The sequence below is a fragment of the Pogona vitticeps genome, chromosome 2 (genome assembly GCF_051106095.1).
Source record: "Pogona vitticeps strain Pit_001003342236 chromosome 2, PviZW2.1, whole genome shotgun sequence".
In the NCBI taxonomy this organism is placed as follows: domain Eukaryota; kingdom Metazoa; phylum Chordata; class Lepidosauria; order Squamata; family Agamidae; genus Pogona; species Pogona vitticeps.
In genome coordinates, this window is record NC_135784.1 from 302044560 (window position 1) to 302069427 (window position 24868).

Here is a 24868-nt window from a genome sequence, read left to right on the forward strand (position 1 = left end):
GATCATACTGTATACAGAAAAGAAGTTCTGATGTCTGTTTTTCCCCCTCCTCATCTCCCAACAGGACAAATACCTTCATACAAATTGTTTGGCAGCTTTAGCGAATATGTCAGCACAGTTCCGCTCACTTCATCAGTATGCTGCTCAGAGGATCATCAGGTAAATACAGGCCTTTTACAAAATATTTAAACTAGCTTCATCCGAAATTCCGTAGGAAAGATACTTGAACTTCCTGTTGCTCAGATTTGAATATTAAGCCAGGTAAGTTGTATTCAGCTTCTTGGAGTCTGCATTAAAATTCAAAGTGGAATACAGTTTGCTCCATTTATACCATGCCTGCTTCCCAATGACAGCTGCTTATGCCAGCCAAAAACGATGAACTACATGGTGTAAAATGGCAAACATTAATGTTGCTTCTTCTGAATGAAAAAAAAAAACAGGTTATTGCTTGCACACGGAGAAAAATGTAGTGTAATTTGTGTTGGATAAAGGGGCAATGTGTTTTATAAGAGACGTGTGGGTGTTGTAGATGTATATCACTGGTTCTTAACCTTGGGTTACTCAGGAGTTTTGGACTGCAACTCCCAGAAGCCTTCACCACCAACTGTGCTGGCTGGGGTTTCTGGGAGTTGCAGTTCAAAAGCATCCGAGTAACAAAGGTTAAGAACCACTGATGTATATGAACTGTGTTCTCTCAATTGTAGAGGTCACTCTGTGATTAGGAACCTGTGATGCATTTTGTTACGATGGATGAGACTGCTTGTCGTGCCATCCGTGGCATTTTAAGCTTTCTGCACTCAGGATGCACTTTCCACATTGGTTTGTCTGCCTTGGGGCTAAATTTATTTATTTATTTAACTTACATGCCACCCACACTACCCAAAGGTCTCTGGGAGACTTGCCCAGAGATCTCTGTAGCGCTTGCACTAGTACTGATGTCCAGATGCACTTCCGGGCTCTCATGAAGCTCGCTACGGCAGTTGGAAACTGATCCAAACAGCTCCTCTCTGAAACGGAGCTATAGAAGTGACGTGGTGGGTGGAGAAACCATCATTTATTTTCCATTTCCATGGCTAGAAGCAGTTTCAGGCAGAAGAAATACCCGGCTTGATCCTGCCTAAGAGTTTGGTATGTATTTGCCTAAGACACCCTACTGCTGTAAAAGATACTGGTCTGCATTTCCAAGTTATCTTAAGGCCTGGGTGGTCCCACTGTCACCCTCTGCCCAAATAAAGACACCAGCCGTTTGGACTAAAACAAGAAAGTTTGTCTAATGTTATTAATCTCTTAGCAATCTGTCTCTTATTCATTCTCCTGAAATATACTCTCTGGTGGCTTTTTTTTAAACAAGGGGATAACAAAAAGGAAAGGGGGAATTGAGGTTAATAGGGAAGAGGAGAAACAATAACATACTAACGTCCATTCTATACCTATTGCCATATCAAAATTCCAAATTATTCTTTTTACTATTTTCTGCCTTCCAGATTTAAGTTCTCGTTTCAACATATGCTCTTCATACGCTGCCTGTTGATTCACTCCATTTGTAGAATAAGTCCCATCTTTCTGTTGCCTTTTGTAAAGGACAGTCCTTCATCACTTCTGATAAAATGTCCATTTCCGCTGTTCCCCGTATCTTCTCTATAAGGTCTTCTTGTTTCAGTATCGTCGGACTTTCTCTCTGGTGGCTTTTGAAGAAGCCAGAGATTGCCTAGGACACAGTTTGAAAACTGCCATTCCAAGAACATGTGATTGCAGATAATTAGTCAAAGATCAGATTTCATACTGAAAGTGTGATCAGATCATATTCCTCTGAAACAAAAACATTCTGTTTCGAAACAAAGAATTATTTGCCTAGTAGAACTTCTTGGAAACATATCTAATGGCAGCTGTGATGCGTGTGTTCCCTTACATTATTGGTGGTCATTGTGCAGCTTTTTGCTGTCTAATGGCTTCAGACAAAATACTGGGATATCTCTCATTCCTTGTTTTTTCTCTTACACTTGCCATGATCCTCCCAACATGATAAACCTTGTGTAGTTTATGGAGCCCTTCCTTCCTAATTTCTTTTTGTACGGCGTGGTAAACATCTGCATGATTTTGAATTCTGTCCTTCAACATCTCCCAATCCAGTTACTTGCCACCAGCCAATTATTTTTAATAGTACATTCTTAGGTTTTTTGTTTGTTTGTTTGTTTGTTTGTTTGTTTGTTTTTGGTGCCACAGTTATAACTGTTTTAAATTCTAAGCATGAATGATAACAGAAGCTGGGAAACACTCCTGAAAAGGTACCTGTGATCATCACATTGCTGCTTCTGCTTCCCTGGTCTCCAGCATTCAATGCACTTTATGCTGCCTTTGGCTAGATGGGCAGTAGAGAAATTGAGTCAATAAATAAATAAAATGTATGGCCTGTAATGTCTTTTTCATGTTGCGCTTTCCCCTGTATTCCAAAACCTGTATACCCTTAGTATTTCTATTTCTATGAGAGCTCCATATACACTCATAGGTGTGTAGATTAGTATTTCTAAATAGATCTTCCACCTAGCTTCCCATGTGGAGGGAGGCAGGTAAAGGATTTGCATCTCTCTGCTCTAAGTCCACTTAGTATTGGGGCTAAGATACACCATATTACTGAGGTGTAAATTACAAGGTACAGTGGTGCCCTGTATAGCGATGATAATCCATTTCGAAAAAATCGTCGCTATGTGGATTCATCGCTATGCGGGGCAAAAAAGCCCATAGGAAGCATTAAAACACGTTTAATGCGTTCCTATGGGCAAAAAACTCACAGTTCTGCGGAAATCCTCCATGCGGCCGCCATTTTCGCTGCCTGGTAAGCGAGGAAAGGGTGCGAAAACACAGTGGGCGGCCATTTTCTTTACCCGGCGGCCATTTTGGAACCGCCAATCAGCTGTTAAAAACACGTCGCTATGCGAAAATCGGTAAGCAAAACGCTTACCGATCATCGCAAAGCGATGTTTTACCATTAGAAACATCGCAATGTGATGGCTTTTGTGATCGCAAAAAACACATCGCTGTGCGGATTAGTCGTTAAACGAATCGCTCGTTATGCGGGGCACCACTGTATTAAACATCAGCTATGCTTGGAAGGTTTTATCAGTACTTCTGCCAAAGTCTGATGAAAGATTACTGTGCTGGAGTTACAAATATAAAAAAAGCTCTTCTGCATCCTTTTTTAAAAAGGGACTATGGATTCCTTTCTTACTCTCAGATTTTAAAAATATGTTTGTACATGGTAACCTAGCTACTGCTGTCTTTTCTGAATGCAAATTGTGCTAGTTCAGGGTTCATACTCTGAAAAAAGGAAGCAGCATGAGATACATACATTTAAGGGTTTGTTGTTTTTTGTGAGTCCTGCGTGTTATGTACATTCCTGTGGCCATATGACAAATCTTGATGTAGTCTTCTGTCAGAAATGAATTTTGTCAGTGATTATGGGAAAGATGAAAAGCCAAGTTATTAGTGGTGGCGTGGTGCAAATTTCAGGGTGTTTTGAATGACGTGGATCATTTGAATCGGTTTCTGTCCAACATTTGACCAGGCTGTGTGGTGGAAACCTCTTGATCAACCTGGAGAATAACCTGCACTGATGTGGGGTGCTGCTGTCCTGTTGATTCTTTTCATTATCTTAGAAGCTTTTGATTATGGTATCTTCGGTGGCCTGAAATTCATGTTGGAGACTCTGTTTTTTGGTCTATCATATAGATCAAGCAGACTGTGATTGGGGTTATTGCATGGGCATTTTCCCTGCTGGTTGGTCTACTCTGTGGATAGGCTGGTTTCTTTGTTTATTTTTTGTCAGCAACCTTTTTGGGTCTCTCTCAGAGGGCAGGTAGGATTGCTCCATTTTGGTTTGGTTCCAGCATATGTGTTTATTGGGATCAAGCCAAAGTGACTGGCTGGCTGTCCTTTAACAAGGGCACAAGAAAAAAATATGCCAAGCTTTGCATAGCGAACGGCAGCTGAACATTGAAAACACCAATGGCAGCAGTCAAGATCATCTACAGGATACACTCTTCTGCTCACTGCTATCACACTGGTTGAAAAAAAAGCCCTGACATTTGTCATGTGTTTGGGTGAAAAGTGTAAACAGACGAAAAATGGAATCAGCTTTTGCTTGGTGTCATTTTGTGAGTGGTTCTGAGCGGAAGATGGTATGCTTTGGGTCAATGGTTCTCAACTTTGAGTAACCCAGATGTTCTTGGACTACAACTGCCAGAAACCCCAGGCAGCACAGCTGGTGGTGAAGGTTTTTGGGAATTGCAGTCCTGGTAGCGCGGGCATGATATTGTGCAGCAATATCGGGCCATTTCATGCAGTCCTGAATGATGGATACAGAAACACAGTACCCCACATTCATAAACCAGAGGTTTTTTTAAAAAAAGCATTGAATCCCTTACTGTTCACTATGTTGTTTGTGACTTCTCGGAGTTGAGGTATTAAACATCTAGAAGTCCAAACATGGCCCGTCCCTTTCTTACTATATTCTAAAGTTAATTTTAATTATATTTTGAAGGTGGTTCATTGTAAGCAAACTAATCAACTTTGACAAACTGGACATTTTTTTCTAAAGTAGCTAGCTCCAGAAAATACATTATAATACCACCACGTGACCCTACTTTTAAGGCTCGACTAGGAAGAAAAACTTTGGGTAGCCAAGAATTATAATGTACATCTTTTAGTGGATCTGAAGCCGAGCATCAGCAATATTTTTAGGTGAAAACATGCCTGCAAATAAGGAATGGTTTTAAGTGAAAGAAACATTACTAAATGTAATTTTAATTTCAGTGCTTTGTTATTTTTCAAAATAACTGAGGATCTCTCAGTTCAAAATCTACTTAGCTGTACAGTTGACAGAGTGCAGATGGCCATAATTCAAGATTCACCAGATGCTCTAGTAATTCCTGCCTTAATGTGAGAAGTAATTCAGCTTCTATGGAGGCTTTTTCTAATCCCCCACTGAGTACAGATTGCCAATAGTTTTAAATTATAAAGACTATTGCATGTTAAAGATTGAAAGGAGTTTTGCCATTTATAATTCAACCAGGAGCTCAATGAAACAGAATTTTATAACATAAAAGTAATTCTCATCAGATTTCTAAGTCATGAACAAGTGACAGATTTTGTGCATGTAGATAATTTCCTCATGCTTGGCCACTGGCCATGAAATTAGTACTAACAGATGACCTAGACCAATGCTGCCCCTACATTTAATCATTACCAGAACTATCCTTAATTGGGTGTTAAGCTTTGTTTGTGTATGAATGAACAGTGCCACAATCTGAGGTTATAATGCTATTCATAGTAGTATATAGGCAAATTCTTATTTTTAATTTAAAGAATGATGGTTCTGCCTTATTAGTCATATTGCTGTCATGCCTAATTCTCTTGGTATACAGATAGCATGTTCACAGCACAGTAGAATTATTTTCCTAAACTAGCACCTAAGCAAAACTATTTGGAAGCCATTGGAAAACTAGCAAAGACAGATGAACAAGCTCAACTTTTCTTACCAGATTCATTATTATTATTTTTTCTATCTCACCTAAGATTGTCAAGATTTTTTCTGTTTTATTGTTTTGTGTTGCTGGTTTAAAAACATACACCACAGTCTTGTTGCCTCACCTTTTAGCCTCACAAGCTATTTTAACTTAAGAGGGTTGTTCTCTGCTTCTCCCCCCGCCCCCAGTCTTTTTAGTATAGCTGTGGTTACTGCACAAACAAGAAAGGGGCAACTTCTTGTTTCATATATTGCAAGCCTATTCTCATTTGTCTGGAAGAGATCAGACTTACATCTGAATAGACATGACTACGATTGCACTGTTAGATCATGTGTTACGTAAGTAAAAGAAGTAGTATTGGAGGTTCTACTTAAAAGTTGTTTTTAAATGGAAAACTAGTTATTTGATTTCTTTGACTCACCTATGTAGATAATTTTATTTCTCCCATAGATCACCTTTACATCTTGTTCAGAACCGTTACATAGGTGGACCTAGAAAAACAGCTATAGTTTAAATACATATATGTATATGCGTGTGCACAACCACCCACCCACCGCTATGTACCCCGCCTTTCTCGGACCCGAGTCATCTTACAATATCAAAAATAAATATAAAAACTGGAACCTGAGGAACAAACAAACGAAACAAAGCAGCAGTCCGGCTCTTAGGTGTTCAGTCAGTGAGAAAAGGTTTGCCTGGAGAGAAAAGTCTTTGACTGCCTGCAGAAGGACAGCAAAGAGGGGATCAGCCAGACCTCCTGTGGGAGGGAGTTCCACAGCTTGGGAGCAGTGACAGAGAAGGTCCTCTCCAGTGCCCTTACCAGACATACCTGTGAGGGTGGCAGGACAGAGAGAAAGGCTTCCTCTGGCTTTTTTAAACAGGTGAGCGGGCTCATAAAGGGAAATGTGGCTAAGACCTAAGCCATTTAGGGCTTTGTAAATCAAAACCAACACTTTGAATTGTGCTCAGAAACAAACTGGTAGCCAGTGAAGCTGTTGTAATAGAGGAGTTACATGATCCTTGTAACCAGCCCAGTTAACAATCTGGCTATGGCATGTTGGATCTGCTGACATTTTCAAACACTTTCCAAAGATAGCCCCACGTAGAGATCGTTGTTGCAGTAATCCAAAAGGGATTAGCCAGCACCAATACCGTATAAAGAAACTGTTCTGTTCCTGAGAAATTTCAAAATATACACTGCTTAATAAGTCAGGGAAACTGGGACATTTTTTGTAGAGAATAAGATTAAGGGCCTACTCAAGCCCTTTCAGGTATTAGAGTATTGCCTTTTGTCAACTCATTTAAAGGGCAATGCCCAGCGCTGCCATCTCTGTCTTTACATGATCAGTGACAGATTTGAGGATGATATTAAATGGAGAAATTAATTACAGTGGTGCCTCGCTTAGCGAGGTTAATCCGTTCTGGATTAACCCTCGCTCAGCGAATCCATCATTAAGTGAAATAAAAAAGCCCATAGGAACGGATTAAAACTGATTTAATACGTTCCTATGGACTTAAAACTCACCGTTCTGCGAGTTTCCTCCATTGCGGTGGCCATTTTGGATGCCTCGTTAGCAAGGCAAAACAGTGGTCGCCATTTTGTTTTAGCGGCGGCCATTTTGGAACTGCCGATCAGCTGTTCGCTGTGCTTTGATCGCGTCCGCGCGATCATCGCATAGCGAAAAAAGCCCATAGGGGCCATCGCTGAGCGAACGCTCCAGCGATGGCCCGGGACCCCTCGTTGTGCGGTTTCATCGCATAGCGAAGTGTTCGCTATGCGAGGCACCACTGTATAACCATTGTTCTTTTTAAAGAAGCTGTTGCACTGTGGAGAGAAAACATGATGTTACAAAGCTGAAAGTACAAGAAACAAAAGCAGCCCAAAACACTTCTGAATTGTCAGTCATCTGTAAATGTAAATGATGATATGCATTCTTAAACATGGTTATCACACACTATGGTTTGAAGTGATATCTGGATTGAAATCTACTGGGGAAGATTCAGATCCACTTGCTTAAAGAGCTTCTGCCAGCTTCTTGAAACAAACTCTTTCTAGCTTGAAATAGTCATTCCTAGTTGAAAGATCAAGGACAGTTGAAAGCTCCAGCAGATCTGTCAAGGAGGATGCTCCATGTTACCATCTTAAACAGGAGGCAGGATTCTGATTTTAATTGGTAGGAGTTGTTTATTCATTTCAAAATGAAGATAACCTGCAAGTATGCTTCACCTCCAGCTCTCACATACCCCAACAAATCAAGTCAAACTTAACGATATTCCAATTGGGACATCTGTGTGTGTTTCCATTGTGTATATGTGAGCCTCTCTGTCTCTCCCTGCTTGCTCTGGTCTCTGGCCATACATACCATCTGTTGTTCTTTTTAGAGAAGGCCAGGTCAAGCTGCAAGAGATAATTATGCTACTACACAGTTTGTTCAGGCAGAATTTCCAGGTTCCTAATTAGAGTAACTGTTTTGAAAGTCTGTCAGACCATAGCTGTGATTGCTTACAGATAGACGGCTAGACTAAGTGTATGTCTTGCAGTACATCAATATCTGTTCATGGTAAATTTGATACACATTGAATATTCTGTTTCATTGCTTTTGAATGGGAGCTGTCTATGTCCAAGTTGCTGTACTCAAGATTGAAAGCAGTCTATTTTATTTATTTAAATAGAAGCATTCTGGCACGAGGTAATTGGATGGATAGAGATGCTGAACCAATCAAAAAATAGATATGAATGAAACATTATTGTTATTTTCATTACTTACAGGGGGAAACGAGAAACTTGAAAATAAAGAATTAGTTGCAAATCTTATAGGCACCACAAGATCTGAGATTGCTAGAAATTGGAAAAACACTCAAAATCTCTCATTACAAGCATTGCCGAATAAGATATGGCATACAATGTTGATGGAAAAAATGACTAATAAAGTTAGACTATATAGAGGAGAAATAAGGCACAGTCAATTCACTGAAAACTGAAAGCCTTTATTAAAATATGCCAATAAAATAAATCTTGGGATACGTGGTTTGGAAAACAATTTGGAGGATTTAGATTGTTGGTCGATATTTCTTTAAGATGAGACGGGGAATGGTGTAAATGTGATTTTGAGAAATGTAGGGAATAGCAATGGGTTAACAGTTAAATTATATAACAAGTAAGACAACAGTTTACTATGTTAAGCTTTGTATTTATTACTTGCAACATGATGGATTGTCTTTTCTTTAGGGGGGGATAAAAGATTGAAAGCAGTTATTTCCATTCAAACTGCAGAGTTTGAAGGCTGCATCTGTCCTGTTTTCCACATGTCCCAGACTCCATGGGCCATACCTGTCCCTTCTTGTATACTTTAAGCAGCAGGAAGCATATTTACATTTTTTTAAAAAAAATGCTATTGGACCCAAAATTGTGTGCAGGAAGACCCACAAACAGCATTTAGTAGAAAAACTGCACCCTCTGGAGGGGAAGTAGAATCTTTTGGGTTTTTTTTATAACAAAAGTATGTGTGTGCATCTTGCAGTGATGTGTTTCAGTAGCCACACAGCCTCAGAATGCTGTCCAGTACTCACTCCTGATTTGAAATCTGCCATAACTGATGGAGATAACTATTCTCTTTTCTTTGTTCTGCCCATCCCCACTTGTTTCTTGTGTAGTGATGCTGTAACGTGGTTGTGATAGTAGCCTTCTCACGAGAGAAGCTGTGATTGTAAAGTGTTAGTTGAAGAGAATGGCAAGCAACTCCTGCTCTGTCCATCCCACTGAAGAGAGATCATGAACTAAAGCTTAGTCCCAAATGTGCCAAATCTCCTTGGTTGGATGTGCATTTGATTTGGATGTCAAAGGAAAGGAAGCCAACTGTAATGAGGAATGTGAACACAATTAAACCAAATACAGTCAGAACATCAGATGTTAGGTGTATTCCACTCTTCTAGGTAGGCAGGCTTACATAGGAACATGTTTTGTTGAAATCATTAGGATTTTTGCTGGTGGTCCAAATCCTACTGGTAGTCTGTGGTGGGGGGTTTGACCCTCCCAGGGAGATAGGGGCTGTCAAGGTTGTCTCAGCCTTACCCATATAGTCAACTGAGGCTCAGAATCAAAACCTCAAGAGCAACTCAACCGTGATTGTGAGCTATGTACAACCTTCAGTGTCTCTACAGTTCTCCACCAACACAGTCTCTGAAAGGGGAACCAGCCAGAATCCTCCACTTTACTTAGGTTCACACACCAGAAGTCATCCTTCTCTAATTTTTTTCCTGTTTTGCTTAGCTTCTAAAACTGGGATTCCTAGTGAATCTGTCGTTGTTGGGTCAAGGAGAACTCATCCCATTTGATCCGACCCCCTTTCTTCATTGTTTCCCAAGCAGCCCTCAGCTTCGCTTGGGGTCATTCAGCTTGTCTGTCTCCTCTAAACAGAGTGTCTTTAAATCATCTGGGATGTAGTCAGCCAGAGGAGGGTTGCGTTTGGTCACTGCTAAACCATTCTGAATTGTTAGCTTAGGGTCCACTCAGAAACATTGACCCATTCTTCCCTCTCCTCTTCCCATCCAACTGCCCAAAATACTTTCTTCGACCCTACCTTTTGATGGTACTGTAACTTCTGTTGGCAGTCTCTTTCTTGCCATTCCTGTCCCCCATCCTCCAAACTCCACTGGTATATTCAACCGTAGGCAAAACCTAGGGGAAGGGATCAACCCTGCATTTGCCACAGAGCCCAATAGGGACCCGTGGATGACCAGTGGAACACAGAGGTAGACCTCACATGACCTCCCCAGCCCACCCACTCACGTAATGCCAACTAGAGTATACAGTTTAATATGGGGGATTTGTGTAATTGTTGAGTTATCATTCTACGGCTGATCAAAGCAGGGGGCTGTAACTGTGTCTAGCAAAAAAGATCTAGGCACTATGTTTTAGGATCAATATGTGGCAAGGATACTCTGGATCTTCCAGTCACGAGAGATTGTCAGTGAAAGAGTTTAACTATTTTGTATGTGACAAACCTTGTAGCAGATGAAATACCTAGGATTGATTATTAAGTTACGCTGGGTGCAAGTCATAGCAGCAAAAAGATCTTCCTTCCTTCCTCAGCCTCTCCTCTTGTTCATGTACTCACTAACTAGCAATGTTTCTTTGGATATCATGATTGGAAAGTATACTTTACCTCATATTAGCCTCACAAAGCGAAGGCTAGAACATGCCTGTCCTTGGGGCAAAAGGAAGGAAGTATGAAGGAATTAAGTAAGATGCAAGATGTGGGCTTTGAAATTAGAGAACCATTGATCATCGTAGTTTCCTTTGATAAGACATACTAACATGAACAGTTCAGTGCCACAGCCACCACAAAACGTGGCAAAACCATACCGAGCTGATATGATACTGATAATTATATCAAGTACAGATACTGGTTTTCCTGCTCTGTGAATTTATATAGAGTTACCGTTCTTAAGCTGTGGTATTTTTGGTTTCTTATATTGTATCGTTTTTTTAAATAATAATAATAATTTTTAACGTATGATGCTTCTCCACTTACATATCATAGGGCAGATCTCAGCTCTTGCTGATTTCAGGTATTTCAAGCGGGTGGCAGGGAGTTTACCATCCTCCCCAAAGGACTGCAGTCTTGTTGGTGTGAGTGGTTGTAAACACTGGACCTTCTTTGGGGAAAAAAGGAATGGTACTTAACACTTGAAACTATTTTTGCCTTGGCTATATCTTCCAGAAATAATTGTAAGAATGCTTTTTTTTTTGTCTCTAAATGCTGCAACACACAATATGGGAAACAGCCATTTTTAATTTGAAAATGAGTCACTAGAAATTTAGCTGTGTAATGCAAAGGGTTTGCTGGATGTACTTTATCCTCTCCTGTGAACAGACTTTCTTTGGTGCTGAATATTCGTACACTCCATTTTGTTTAATAAGACAGAACTGTGCTTTTCCGAAAAGACAGTTCTGTGTTGTCTCCCTCTACAAAGCCACATTTGGTTGATTAGCCTTGGAGATCCAGCATATTAGAGGAGCTTCTGACAAGTGTTTCTGGGCACACCTCTAGCTTAGTTTTTATTTTATTCAAAGTTTATTCAGAAATAAGAGGAAGACTGAAGACTGAGACTCGGAAGGGCAGTAATGAAGGAACTAGAAAAGATAATCAAATGTAAGAATATATCACTGGAGACGAAGGCCAAGATCATCCACTTCCTTGTATTTCTGATCACCATGTATGGGTGCAAAAGCTGGACAGGAAAAATGCTGAGAAAAAAAACTGATTCGTTTGAAATGTGCTAGAGAAAACTTTGCGACACTCTGGATTGTCAGAAAGACGAATGAGTGGGTCCAAATCAAATCAAGCCTGAACTATTTCTGGAGGCAAACATGTTGAAACGGTGGTTGTCCTGCTTTGGGCACGTCACAAAAAAACAGGATTCTCCAGGAAAGACCATAATGCGGGGAAATGTTGAAGGCAGCAGAAAAAGAGGAAGATCCCTTACAAGATGGATTGACCACTTAAAGGAATTCACAGGCTTGAGTTTGCGAGCACTGATCAGGGATTTTGAGGACATGACATTTTGAAGATTGGTCGTTTATGGGGTCACTATAAGTTGGGGGTAACTTGATGGCACTTAACAACAACTACTACTATACTGAATTCAGGGGGACTTGCTTCTAAGTAAGCATTCATTAATGATTACTAAAAAGTTTCCCCCCCTAAAATCAGACTTGTTTTAGTTTATAGATACAACAGAATGATACTGGATGGAATCCTTACAGTCTTGCATTTTTAGTTCCCTGTGCTTCAGTGAACGGAAGGCTTAACTCTCTCACTGAAACCAGTAGGTCTTGAAAGCGGTTAATTTTGGCTTGACATTGTCAACATGAAAAATTCATGCAGTGTATTGGGAATAATTCTTTCAGAGTTCTTCCACTCTACAGTATTTGGATCTTATGGCTCTGAACAGTTACTGCTTACAATATCAGCCTTACAGTTATTCTTAGGGTTACAGAAATAACACACAGGGTCCTGAGAGGCATAAAACAAAAGAAACATATGCCAGTGGTATTAGTAGTAGCATGGTGACCTAGTTCAGCTGTAGTGAATCTTATAAGCTGATTAGCTATTCCAGTTCTGGGAAGTGTCACTGCAATTAGTGGAAAGTATTGTAACAAGATAAGAAGCCTGTTAAAAATGAGGACAGAAGTTGCATATTGATAAATTATCACAGCTGAGGAAAAGGTCTCCTTGAAAAACTAAATCTAATTAAAGGGATTCTGCATGAGACCTATCATTTATATAACAGCAACACATTACCCTCCCTTTAGTCTTGCTAGTTTTGCAATAAGGCTCACTGCCCAGTTGCATCATCAAAATGGCAATTGGTTCATGCCCTAGCATGCGGAACATATGGAGTTAAGGTTTTAGAGGCTAATATCTATAGTTCCCAGCATGGAAATACTGTTGAACCCTGGTTTAAGCCTGGTTGAACTTCTGGGGGATTCAGAAATGGGCACCTGGTACGATATTAATACATTCATTACCCATCTGGTGCAAAGATCCAAGCATACTGCGTTCCATTAGAAGGATGCTGTTGAGTCAGGAGGGCAGGAGGTCACAGGTTAGACAGATTGCCCAGATGGGCAGCCTCTCGTCATTGGACTTGGACAGGCACACACCCATGTGGAATATTTTCTGGCAGATGTCTAGACTCTGAATTCCTCCTCTGCCTTTGAAATATGACAGCAAGTATGAGTTTGGTCTGGAGTTGCGGCCAGCACTTACTTTTGCTCTCAGAAATGTGTTAATGCCTTGCATGTCTGCAAATATTACTAATTTTCAGTAATTGCCAAGTGGCTTGACTCTTTGCTTGCTTGATGGTGACCTTGAGATGTGGCTCCAAAAGCAGAAGTGAGGGCTGCTGGGTTGTTTCTTTGAGTGCTTGCAATTAAGAAATCTTCGAAGGGTGTTCGGAAACTTCAGCCGGTACAAAATGCTGCAGACAGTTAACAGGCGCTGGTTACAGGGAGCACACAACTCCCTTATTACAACAGCTTCACCGACTGCCTGTTTGGTTCCGGGCCCAAGTCAGAGTTCTGGTTATTGCCTGTATAGCCCTTATGCAGCTTGAGTCCAAGCTATTTGAGTCCAAGCTACATATCACCCCATATGTGCCCTCTTGGTTTTTAAGATCTTCTTGGGAGGCCCTTCTCTCAGTTCCACCATTTTCCCAAGCTTGTTTGGTGAGGACAGAGAAAGTGTGTCTTCTCCATTTTGGAATGCACTGCCCCAAGAAGCCAGGTTGGCCCCCTCTCTCTTATTCTTCAAATAGACTTTTAAGCAATATGTTGTCTCAGGAATGCTGTTTTTTTACTTATAGATTATGAAATGTTTTAAAATTGCTTTGAAAGGATGCATATAAATAATATGCATGGATAGATGGATGGATATCATAAGGAGGAGAAAGTAGCAACATGTTCAAGGGACCACAGTATAACCTATGTGATGAAGGCTAGAATTACTACAACAAATAGGATTGTATCACGTTAGGTGGGGCTAAACATACTCAGTTCTCTCTCGGCTCACCCACCAGAAAGGCCTCAAGTGGAAGGCTTAAGAGGCTGAATTTGGCCTAACTCCACCCAAGCGTTGTATTCCAAAACCAAGCAGTTTGTCTATAAATCACTTAGAGGTCAAAGAGGGAGCAGGCCAGAGCACAGTTGAAAGGCAATCCCAATTTGGCCGGAAGGAACTCAAGCAGATTCAGATGAGGAATACAGATGCTAGGTCACCCTTGAGCCAGATATCTCTGTTGTCTCTAGCAGCTTGGTCTGGCTGAGATGGCTGTACTTGACAGGTGTTCGTGTGAGCTCCTCATGTTTTCATCTGATTCCACTTTGTTATCAGCTTGTTAGTGGTTGGCCTTGAAGAAGCTGGCCTCTCCTGTTTCTCGTTCTTTGTTTTAACACTCTGAGTCTTCAGACCTCTCTTGGGCAGGAACTCAGCATCCTTTGGGTAACCCAAGTGTTTTCAGACTACAATTCTGAGAAGCCCTCACCATCAGCTTGCTGGCTGGGGTTCAAGAACACCTGGGTTGCCCAAGGTTGAGAATGATTGAGTCTGCTCTAGAATGATTGAGTCTTCTGTAGCAGAGTCTGGCTGTGCTTCGCAGAATTGTTTTTTTCCCCATAAGCTTTCTTTGCTATCCAGCTTCCACATCCATACATATTTATTGAAAATATAATTCTATTGATAATCTTGGCCTCAGTGTTCTACTCATTTATGTGCTACAGTCTCCATCAGGTTTGATGACTGGGCATATACAATCTTTAACAATTTCTTCATTGGCAGCATTAGAGTTCTTCTGTATCATAATTTTGTCTTCTTGATGTTCAACTGCAGTCCTGAGGTCTCTTTTGCATGCACACCTTAGCATGGTGAGGGGGTCTGGGTGTATCAGAAAAGGAGAGAGCGGTGCTGTCAGCTTGCAACTCCATTGCGAGTCTGGATTTCTAGGAGGGTCACACCGTGCAGAATTTTCACAGCTGAGACACCAGATTAAGATGCATCTGTCCTCTTCAGAAGTAACAGCCCCATCAGCAGAAGAGAATGGATTGCTCTAGTGGGGACGGAGTGGGGCACCTCTGGAATGGTGGCTACTGGGCAGCAGCAAGAGTTGAAGGTGATGCTTATGAATAACCTTTCATGGCCATTGGCAGTGACACTGAAGCTAGTTTTCTTTAGTACTGCTCAGAAGGTAGCAATGGTAAACTGTTGCTGAAGATTTCTTACCGTGAATACTCTGTGATGAGACGATCCAAAATAAATTTGGGTTAGGATCTCAAAATGAAGTAGGACAATTTAATTCTCTGAAGCCATAAATAGTCATGTTTCAAATTCTATGAAGTCAGCCATTAGTTCATTGTAAGTATGTGCTTCAGGAAGCCAAACTTATGATTCTGTTTGTGGACAGAACCAACCTTAGGGGCCCTAATGAGCAGAAGAGTGATTTATAACTACATTTAATAGATAAAAATAAATGTTCTGTAAATATTCTATAAGCCAGGATTGGAATTCCTACGGTGTGTGGCTAATAATGCTGAATATGCTTTAATAAAGTCTGTAGCCCAAGAGCTAAAATATAGATGAGTGGCCTGGAGCAATAATGTCTTAAGTTTTACACAGAAAGCTATGAAGCGCAGATAATTCACTTACTGGGGAAGTTACCTTGACACAAATGAATCATCATGTTAGGAGTCAAAGCTGTGTTTCTAGCACTGAGTAAAAAAAATTCTTGTATGTATGCATGCATGCATGTAAAACATTTTTGTCTTCCGTCTTCCTCGTTAAAAAGGAGCCAAGATTACTGTGCTGAGGAATTGCAGTTTTGTGTATCATGTAGGTTACACATAGCCTTTCCCCAAGTGAGCTGGATGCTCAGTGTACCGACCTTGGAAGGATAGAAGGCTGAATCAACCTCAAGCCAGCTATCTGAGCCTGTCAAATTTGAATTCAGGTTGTGAGCAGAGTCTTCAGTGCAGTACTGCTATTTAACCACTGCACCACGATGCTACTGAAACTGTTTTCTTAATGCTGTTTTGTGAGAAGAGGGAAGCTTGAAAAAGAAAATGGTAGCACGTGATGAAAGTTTTTTATAATCTGTTTGGATGTAGAGATGGCCATCAGAATCTCATTTCGTATTTATGCCAGCTTAACTCCATCTGCATAGGTTTTACTGGGGGATTGTTGCCAGTTGAGAAGTTGGGACTGATTGTTTTGGGTATGCAACAAGTCACATGACTGCTGTGTGATGACAACAGTCGGCATTAACCTCTCAATTGGTGGCAGGTTATTGCTGAAATGGACTCTGGTGGGTGTTACTCACAGGGTTTTGTCTTGTGTTCCAGTGTTGGGGAAGTGATGAACTGCCATTAGGGACTGGAGATACTGGGAACTTAGTCTTAGACATGCATGGCATGTGATCTACCACTGAGCTTCTGTCCATCTACCATATTTAGTAAGGAATGTACGAGCTACATTTCAGAGCTCAGATAACACAAAGTATCTTTTCTGAGGTTGCACACAAATTACCAACCTGCATACATGCAGGGAGGGGAAGGTTAAGCTTGAAAATACAGTATAGAGGGTTATCTCAAATGCTCAGAAAAACTGATAAAATAACAGTGAAATTGCAATTATAAGCTTTCTCTTTCTCACACAGTGGAAGAGCCAAACGTTCATGGTGATTTCTGTGGCCTGGTTACAGCTTGGCACAAATGTCAGTCATCTTTCAGTTTGCATTTTCCTGTCCTTCCAGACATCTGACTGTTTTTCTTCTGTATGTCCTGTTTTGTCACAGGTCCTGTATTTTTATTTCTTGCTTGCTAGTGGAGATTCTACCCCTCCATTTGAAAATAATGTCCTGATCCTATAGTCTGTAGTAAAATAGATTCTTCAAAATTGGAAGCTGTTCAACTGTTCCCGCTGCACAGTGCTTGCAAAGTTAAATGCATGCACTATACTTTGCAATAATAATAATAATAATAATAATAATAATAATAATAATAATAATAATAATGATGATGATGATGATGATGATGATGATGATGATGATGATGATGATGATGATGATGATGATGATGATGATGATGTACTGTCGAGTCAATTATGACTTACAGCAAACCTCTTCCAGGGATTTCCAGGTGGAGAATACTCAGTAGCGGTTTACCATTCCTTTCTTCTGGGGGCGTCCTGGGACTGTGCAGCTTTGCCAAGGCCATACTAAACTACTGAGCTATCCAGCTTGTACTATACTTTCAACATTAACTAGCTCACTTGTTGGGAGTTCGATTCCCCACTGTGCCTCCTGCAAGTAGAGATAGCCTTGCGTAGCCTTGGGCAGGCTGCATTGTCACAGGATGCCCCCAGAAAAGTGTTCTCTATCTGAAAAGGATCACAAGTCAGAACTCGTCTGAACTTCTTCTTGTTGTTGTTATACTTTGCAATTGTAGAATTCGAGATTTGCTATAATGAATTGGACTCATAGAACTTGCACCTATCCCTGATGTTTGAAAACCATTGCTTTTTCCCCTATGGACAAGAAAGCAAAGCAAAAAAAATAATCATCACCCTGACACTGCCATTTTGCTTCAACTTGCATTATATATTACATTATATATTGTATTTTATGTTAATCGCCTTTCCTTTTAAGATGGCACTCTGCATCTTTACTATCTCTTAGAAAGTTACTTTAAAACTTCTGCTTTCACTGTTTTTGCAAAGAATGATGTTTAAGATCAAAAATACATGGAAGTTGGGTGGGAGGTGTCTGACGATGCCAAAGAAGGAATATAGTGGGTCATAAATTGGCTTAGTAGAGGCGTGTTTGTGTGGCTCTCAAATTAGGAGAACTCCTCCAAATGAACACATGTGGCATGTCTGTGCTGAAGACTTGTAAATCAGAACCTTACGTTAGTTGTGCTATAGAAGAGATTGTATTTGGGATTCTTTCAATAGAAATAATGCTTAACATTTGTATAACATTTCCAAGCATTCAGACCACTTTAGATGCCCTGACATTTAATCCTGTCAACCTTATGGATAAATCAAGTCTTCTTATCTCCCATATTATAGCGATGAAGTGGGTCTGGGTATGACAGAGGCTAAATAAAAATAGCTTACCAAAGCTATCTAGTAAACTCATGGCAGAGGTGAGTTGTTGCTTCATAGTTTTATCACTTTATATTATGCCAGCTCTCCCTTTCTCCTTAAATATACACAGTCAGGTTGTACTTACGAATACTTATGACCAGGGCTTGAAAAAATTTGGAATGTCTACCAGTCAATCAAAAATTTCACCAGTCAGCATGACCGGACTATAGCCTTGCAATTTATGTTAACAAACTTAAACCAGGCACTTGTTAACTTTTATTTCTATGTAACAATGCATCATCGTTTAGTCGTGTCCGACTCTTTGTGACCCCATGGACCAGAGCACACCAGGCCCTCCTGTCTTCCACTGCCTCCCAGAGTTGGGTCAAATTCATCTTGGTTGCTTCGATGACATTGTCCAACCATCTCATCCTCTGTCGTCCCCTTCTCCTCTTGCCGTCACACTTTCCCAACATCAAGGTCTTTTCCAAGGACTCTTTTCTTCTCATGAGGTGGCCAAAGTACTGGAGCCTCAGCTTCAGGATCTGTCCTTCCAGGGAGCACTCAGGGTTGATTTCCTTTAGAACTGATAGGTTTGTTCTCCTTGCAGTCCAGGGTACTCTCAAGAGCCTCCTCCAGCACCACAATTCAAAGGCATCAATTCTTCGGCGGTCAGCTTTCTTTATGGTCCAGCTCTCACTACCATACATCACGACAGGAAAAACCATAGCTTTGACTCTGTGGACTTTTGTTGGCAAGATGATGTCTCTGCTTTTTAAGATGCTGTCAAGGTTTGTCATCGCTTTCCTCCCAAGAAGCAGGAGTCTTTTAATTTCATGGCTGCTGTCTCCATCTGCAGTGATCATAGAGCCCAAGAAAGTAAAATCTGTCACTGCCTCCATATCTTCCCCTTCTATTTGCCAGGAGGTGATGGGACCAGTGGCCATGATCTTAGTTTTTTTGATGTTGAGTTTCAGACCGTTTTTTGCACTCTCCTCTTTCACCCTCATTACAAGGTTCTTTAATTCCTCCTCACTTTCTGCCATCAGAGTGGTATCATCTGCATATCGGAGGTTGTTGATAGTTCTTCAGGCAATCTTAATTCCGTTTTGGGATTCCTCCAGTCCAGCCTTCCCCATGATATATTCTGCATATAAGTTAAATAAGCAGGGAGACAATATACAGCCTTGTCGTACTCCTTTCCCAATTTTGAACCAATCAGTTGGTCCATATCCAGTTCTAACTGTTGCTTCCTGTCCCACATATAGGTTTCTCAGGAGATAGATAAGGTGGTCAGGCACTCCCATTTCTTTAAGGACTTGCCATAGTTTTCTGTGGTCCACACAGTCAAAGGCCTTTGCGTAGTACAGTGGGGTCTTGACTTAAGAATGGCTCGAGTTAAGAACATTTTGACTTAAGAACCACTCTCATAGGAAAATATTGACTTGACTTACATACTTAGATTTGAGTTAAGAACTGAAAAAAACCCACGTGGGAGGCAGGGAAAGTGCAAAATTTGAACTTTCAGTTAACTGTTGGCCAGTGAAAAGGGTGCCTGTCTGCTTCCTCACTCCTCCCAGCGTTTAGAGAGTGAATTGGGAGACAGTCTTCGGACTGCCTGGTACTGCCTGGACTGTATTTCCCCTGCGTTCCCTGAACCTTTCTTGACCTAAGAAAAAAAGAAACAAAATATCCCCCTCTAGTGGTCGAAGGCGGAATAGCAGCTTCCCATTAGTTTCTATGGACTGAAAAGAGCAGATACGGATCAAATGGTTTTCAATGCATTCCTATGGGAAATGCAGATTTGACCTGAGAACTTTTTGACTTGAGAACCGCCTTCCAATACGGATTAAGTTCTCAAGTCAAGACCCCACTGTAAATGAAGCAGAAGTAGATGTTTTTCTGGAACTCTCTGGCTTTCTCCATAACAATGCAACAATGCATACAAACCTAAAATAAATTGCATTACATACATGGCATTCGCCTGTGTCTTCTTAATAGAAAGTTCACTGCTATCAGAGGTCTTGCACTTGTGTGCTTGAACATGCCTGTTTTAACACTGAAGTACCATTTATCGATGGCTTTAGTAAGGTTAAACTGTGGTAGTGGAGATCCATTTAGATTCACCATCATAAGGTCATCTAAACTTTCAGTCACTAAGCACGATCTGAATTTATTTTTGATCAGATTCATCTGGCTGAAACCCCTTTCACAGCATAACAATGCAACAATGCATACAAACCTAAAATAAATTGCATTACATACATGGCATTCGCCTGTGTCTTCTTAATAGAAAGTTCACTGCTATCAGAGGTCTTGCACTTGTGTGCTTGAACATGCCTGTTTTAACACTGAAGTACCATTTATCGATGGCTTTAGTAAGGTTAAACTGTGGTAGTGGAGATCCATTTAGATTCACCATCATAAGGTCATCTAAACTTTCAGTCACTAAGCACGATCTGAATTTATTTTTGATCAGATTCATCTGGCTGAAACCCCTTTCACAGCTAACTGTAGAAACTGGTAGAACAGAGGCAATTTTAAGGAGCTTCAGAAGAACAGGAAACCTATCCCCATGGTGGTTCATTGCCTTTACCAGTAAATCCACTGATGACAGATCTTTTGCACATATTTTGAATTCATACCATTCATCCAGGCTTTCTGAATTACGTCTTCTTTGCCCTTATGTTGCAAAAGGTCTTTGTAATGAGATATAAGTGCGGTTACTTTCTTTTCACCAAAACTTTCCAAGGACGTTTCTGGCCATGTGAAAGTATCAAATATTGACATAGATGTTAATATGACATCTGTAGCAGTTGCTTTATAGCCTGCGTGCCTGTGGGGTCATTAAGCTTGTATTTTGAATGCCTTTCTTTTGAATGTCTCCATCAAAAATAAAACTGAAAGCAAAAGCGCCTGGCCTCTTACGGAGCCACAGTTCCCTCCCACCCCAGGATGTGTCCTTGTTCAATTGAAATTGGGAGTAGGGAATCACCATATTCTCCAGCATGGGACTACTCTACATTCTCCTGCAGAGCTATATCTCTTATGTACCACTCAAACTCTTCTCGCGAGAAGAGGGCAGTTTTCCTTTTGCAAGGGGAGGGGGAGGGGAGGACTGCAGGATGAGAGAGAGAGAGAGAGAGAGACAGGCGGAGGGGAAGGAGGCAGGCAGGGAGGAAGCTGTGACTCATTGAGCAGCATTTTTCACTCGTCACAGACAAGTGGACAAGTGCATTTTTCAAGCCCTGCTTATGAAAGTGTCTTATCTGATATCACTACTCTTATCATCCAGATGGAAGATAGGTTCGTGTTATTTTTATTTTGGATGTTATTTTTATTTTGGATGTGTCACCTTTTAAAATGTACTTATTAGTGCCTGGAGAAGTACAGCAATACCATTCCTTACAGGCCCCTTCCAACTCAATTATTCTATTGATTTTATTATTAGTATTAATCCAGATTGCTAAAGGATTGTATTGCCATGTTATATATTCTGAGTGGTTCTCCCATTTTTGAGATTTGATTTTTGATTTTGATTTGATTCCCCCACCTCTAAGTTTCCACAGAATTGAAGTGCTTACTTTTCTTGTGTAGTCTGATGCACTAAGGAGGAGTTGTGGTCTTCAAGGTTAAGGTAATTTTCTTGATGGGAAAAAGAAAGAAATAAACCTGGCTGTATGGCCCATGTGCAAAATCCCAAAATAACGTTAGGGAAATACCTTTATTGAATCACAGTATGAAGTTGTGAGTCATGGAAGATTCTTCATCAGGCTGGACATTGCACAACTTAGCAAGGGAGACGATGGACAGAAAAGTTTAAAAAATCATCCTGGCTAGATGTTGCAGACTGTATAGTAAACAGTTCGATGACACGGAATTCTACACTTGAAGAAGCATCTTGAGCTGTGTGATGGTATCTGCTTTCAAATCAGAAGATGTGGAACCAATTGTTTTTCTCAATTTCTGTAGACAAGGACCATCAGTCACTTAGTCATCCAGTAAAGGCAGTAAAGGTAAAGGTAAAGGTTCCCGTTGACAATTTTTGTCTAGTCATGTTCGACTCTAGGGGGGCGCTGCTCATCCCCGTTTCCAAGCCATAGAGCCAGCGTTTGTCCGAAGACAATCTTCCGTGGTCACATGGCCAGTGGGACTTAGACACGGAACGCTATTACCTTCCCACTGAGGTGGTCCCTATTTATCTACTTGCATTTGCATGCTTTCAAACTGCTAGGTTGGCAGGAGCTGGGACAAGCGACAGGAGCTCACTCCATCACGTGGATTTGATCTTACAGCTGCAGATCTATAGACCTTACAGCACAGAGACTTCTGCGGTTTAACCCGCAGCGCTACCGCGTCTGTAGTAAAGGCAGTACCCATCCCTATTTCTTGACAGTGGTCTTCCTCCTGAGCATAACTGTCACTGGGGATACTCATTGCAGATTCCTGTAACTTCAGTATAGCAATCTAGTAAGAGCTGGCTGGATCCTTAGTTACAACTCCACTTCCGCTTTTTTGTGAAGAAGCAGTGCTTTCAACAGTGCTGAAGAACCTACATGTTGAAGCAACACCAGTTTTTGATACAGTGGGGTCTCTACTTAAGAACTTAATCCGTATTGGAAGGTGGTTCTCAAGTTGAAAAGTTCTTATGTTGAATCTGCATTTCCCATAGGAATGCATTGAAAACCATTTAATCCGTATCTGCTCTTTTCCGTCCATAGAAACTACAGTGGAACCTCTACTTAAGAACTTAATCGGTTTTGGAATGGTGTTCTTAAGTTGAAACGTTCTTAAGTTGAAGCAAAATTTCCCATAGGAATGGACTGAAAACCAATTAATCCGTTCTGGCTGTTTTTTTGTTATGTAGAGGTGCGTTCGTACATTGAAGCATTAGTTCCCATAGGAACTAATGCAGAGCTGGTTAATACGTACTCTACCACTAGGGGGAGAATTTTTTTTAACCTAAGATGACCTAAGGTTAAAAAAAGAGCAGGAAAGGTTTTTTTTTTTCCTGTTCTTATCTTGGATTTCTGTTCTCAAGTAGAAGCAAAATTTAGCAAATGGAGCTGTTCTTAAGTTGGATTGTTCTTAAGTAGGGACGTTCTTAAGTAGAGACCCCACTGTACAAGAATCGGGAGGAGATGCAACATTATTCTGAACTTCCCAGGTTATGCTGGTATCTTAGGAAGGAGCAACGCTTTGCCAAGATGATGAGTTGTCAGTAACATTCCCTCTAAGCTGCACACACCGAACTCCATTGGCGCCACGCAGAGGCAGCCGGTGTTGTTACCTGTTTACTTTGGGGTTTTGGATCAAACCCTGCCCCACCACACACACACACACACACACACACACACACACACACAGATAGTCGAGGCTCCTGCGCAGCAGGGATAAAAATTAGAGGGAACGTTGGTTCGTCAGGCTTTAGCCTTGGAACTTAAGCCCAGTGAATGCATGTTCAGACTAAAGGGGAAATTTTTGAAAGTCTTCTATTAGGTTGGCCAGCTTCTTCAAGGGGGTCTCCTCGTCTATTCAGACCATGATATTCTTGCTTCCTTTTTTCCTCAGTCAAAGAACTTGACTAGAGAGAAGCTAAAAATTAAGTGAAGCACCCTTCTCGGTGAAAAATAGAGCTCATCCTGTAGACCAGTGGTCCCCAACCTTGGGCCTCCAGATGTTCTTGGACTTCAACTCCCAGAAATTCTGGCGAACAGAGATGGTGGTGAAGGCTTCTGGGAGTTGTAGTCCAAGAACATCTGGAGGTCCAAGGTTGAGGACCACTGCTGTAGACCTCCAAGTCATGGTAAGGGTGAAGGTGATATTTTTTGCATTTGATTAAAACCAGATATGGGGATATTCATATTCATTAGAGATAGGGGTATTTGTATTCATAAATGAAAATGATTATCTCCAGCCGGTGCTGGAAAAGTTCTGCTTTTCCCACCAGGAGCGCTGCTTTCTCCTTGCTCGGCTGGCCACTCCAGGCAGGGGTGGGAGGATGAGTCTCCCCATGCTTGCATGAATGACTGGGGCTAAGTCCAAATCTAGTAGGCGAGGATGAATCCACCAAAGCTGTTAAAAAGGCATTCCTGGCTACTTCCCTTGTTTAGACAGAAACTGCTAGATCCAGGGAAAACTCTGAACTTTTGCATCTGATCTGTTCAGGAGAGTACAAGCCTGTCCCAAACAGGCTGTACTCCCAACCCTGTATCACGAGGCCGCAAACCTCAGGTTATTGGCCGTTACATAATTCTGAGCTGATATAATGTACTGTTTTGAGACGTCTGATCAACACCTAGGATCAAAAGACTGAATAGGAAGCAGGACTGAGTATCCTTGTTGTAATGGTGACAGTTCCATCCAAGCTTGTGGATGCTTTTTCCTAGGATTTTCCTTTAGCTATAAATTTGTAAAGGTGAAACTGTATAGGACCTTATATTTCAATTACCAGATCCACCGAAATGTAGTGCCTTCTAGTGCCACTCTGCTCAGGCAACCCAAAAGGACGTCATAGTTGAGTGTAGTAAATACTGATGAGAAGTGCATCTTCTGACACAAGATGTCCTCCACAAGTCATTTCAGTCCCAAAGCCGGTCTAAAAACCACACTGAAAAGTGCTGAAATCAGTTTTTGCCCAGAAATACCTAGCATTAATGTGAGTCGTTGGAAAACGTGACCCAAGCTAAGCAACCCTATATAGGG

At 41.1% G+C, this 24868-nt stretch overlaps 1 protein-coding gene across 3 annotated transcripts in view; it reads left to right on the plus strand.

Annotated features, from left to right (window-relative positions):
• DYM (dymeclin) overlaps positions 1-24868 on the plus strand; it is a 238828-nt gene that overhangs the window by 105905 nt on the left and 108055 nt on the right. For all 3 annotated transcript variants that reach the window (XM_072992948.2, XM_072992946.2, XM_078384136.1), the window contains exon 15: positions 65-159. In XM_072992948.2, the coding sequence (XP_072849049.2) occupies positions 65-159 (95 nt within the window). The remainder of the gene's footprint in view (positions 1-64; positions 160-24868) is intronic.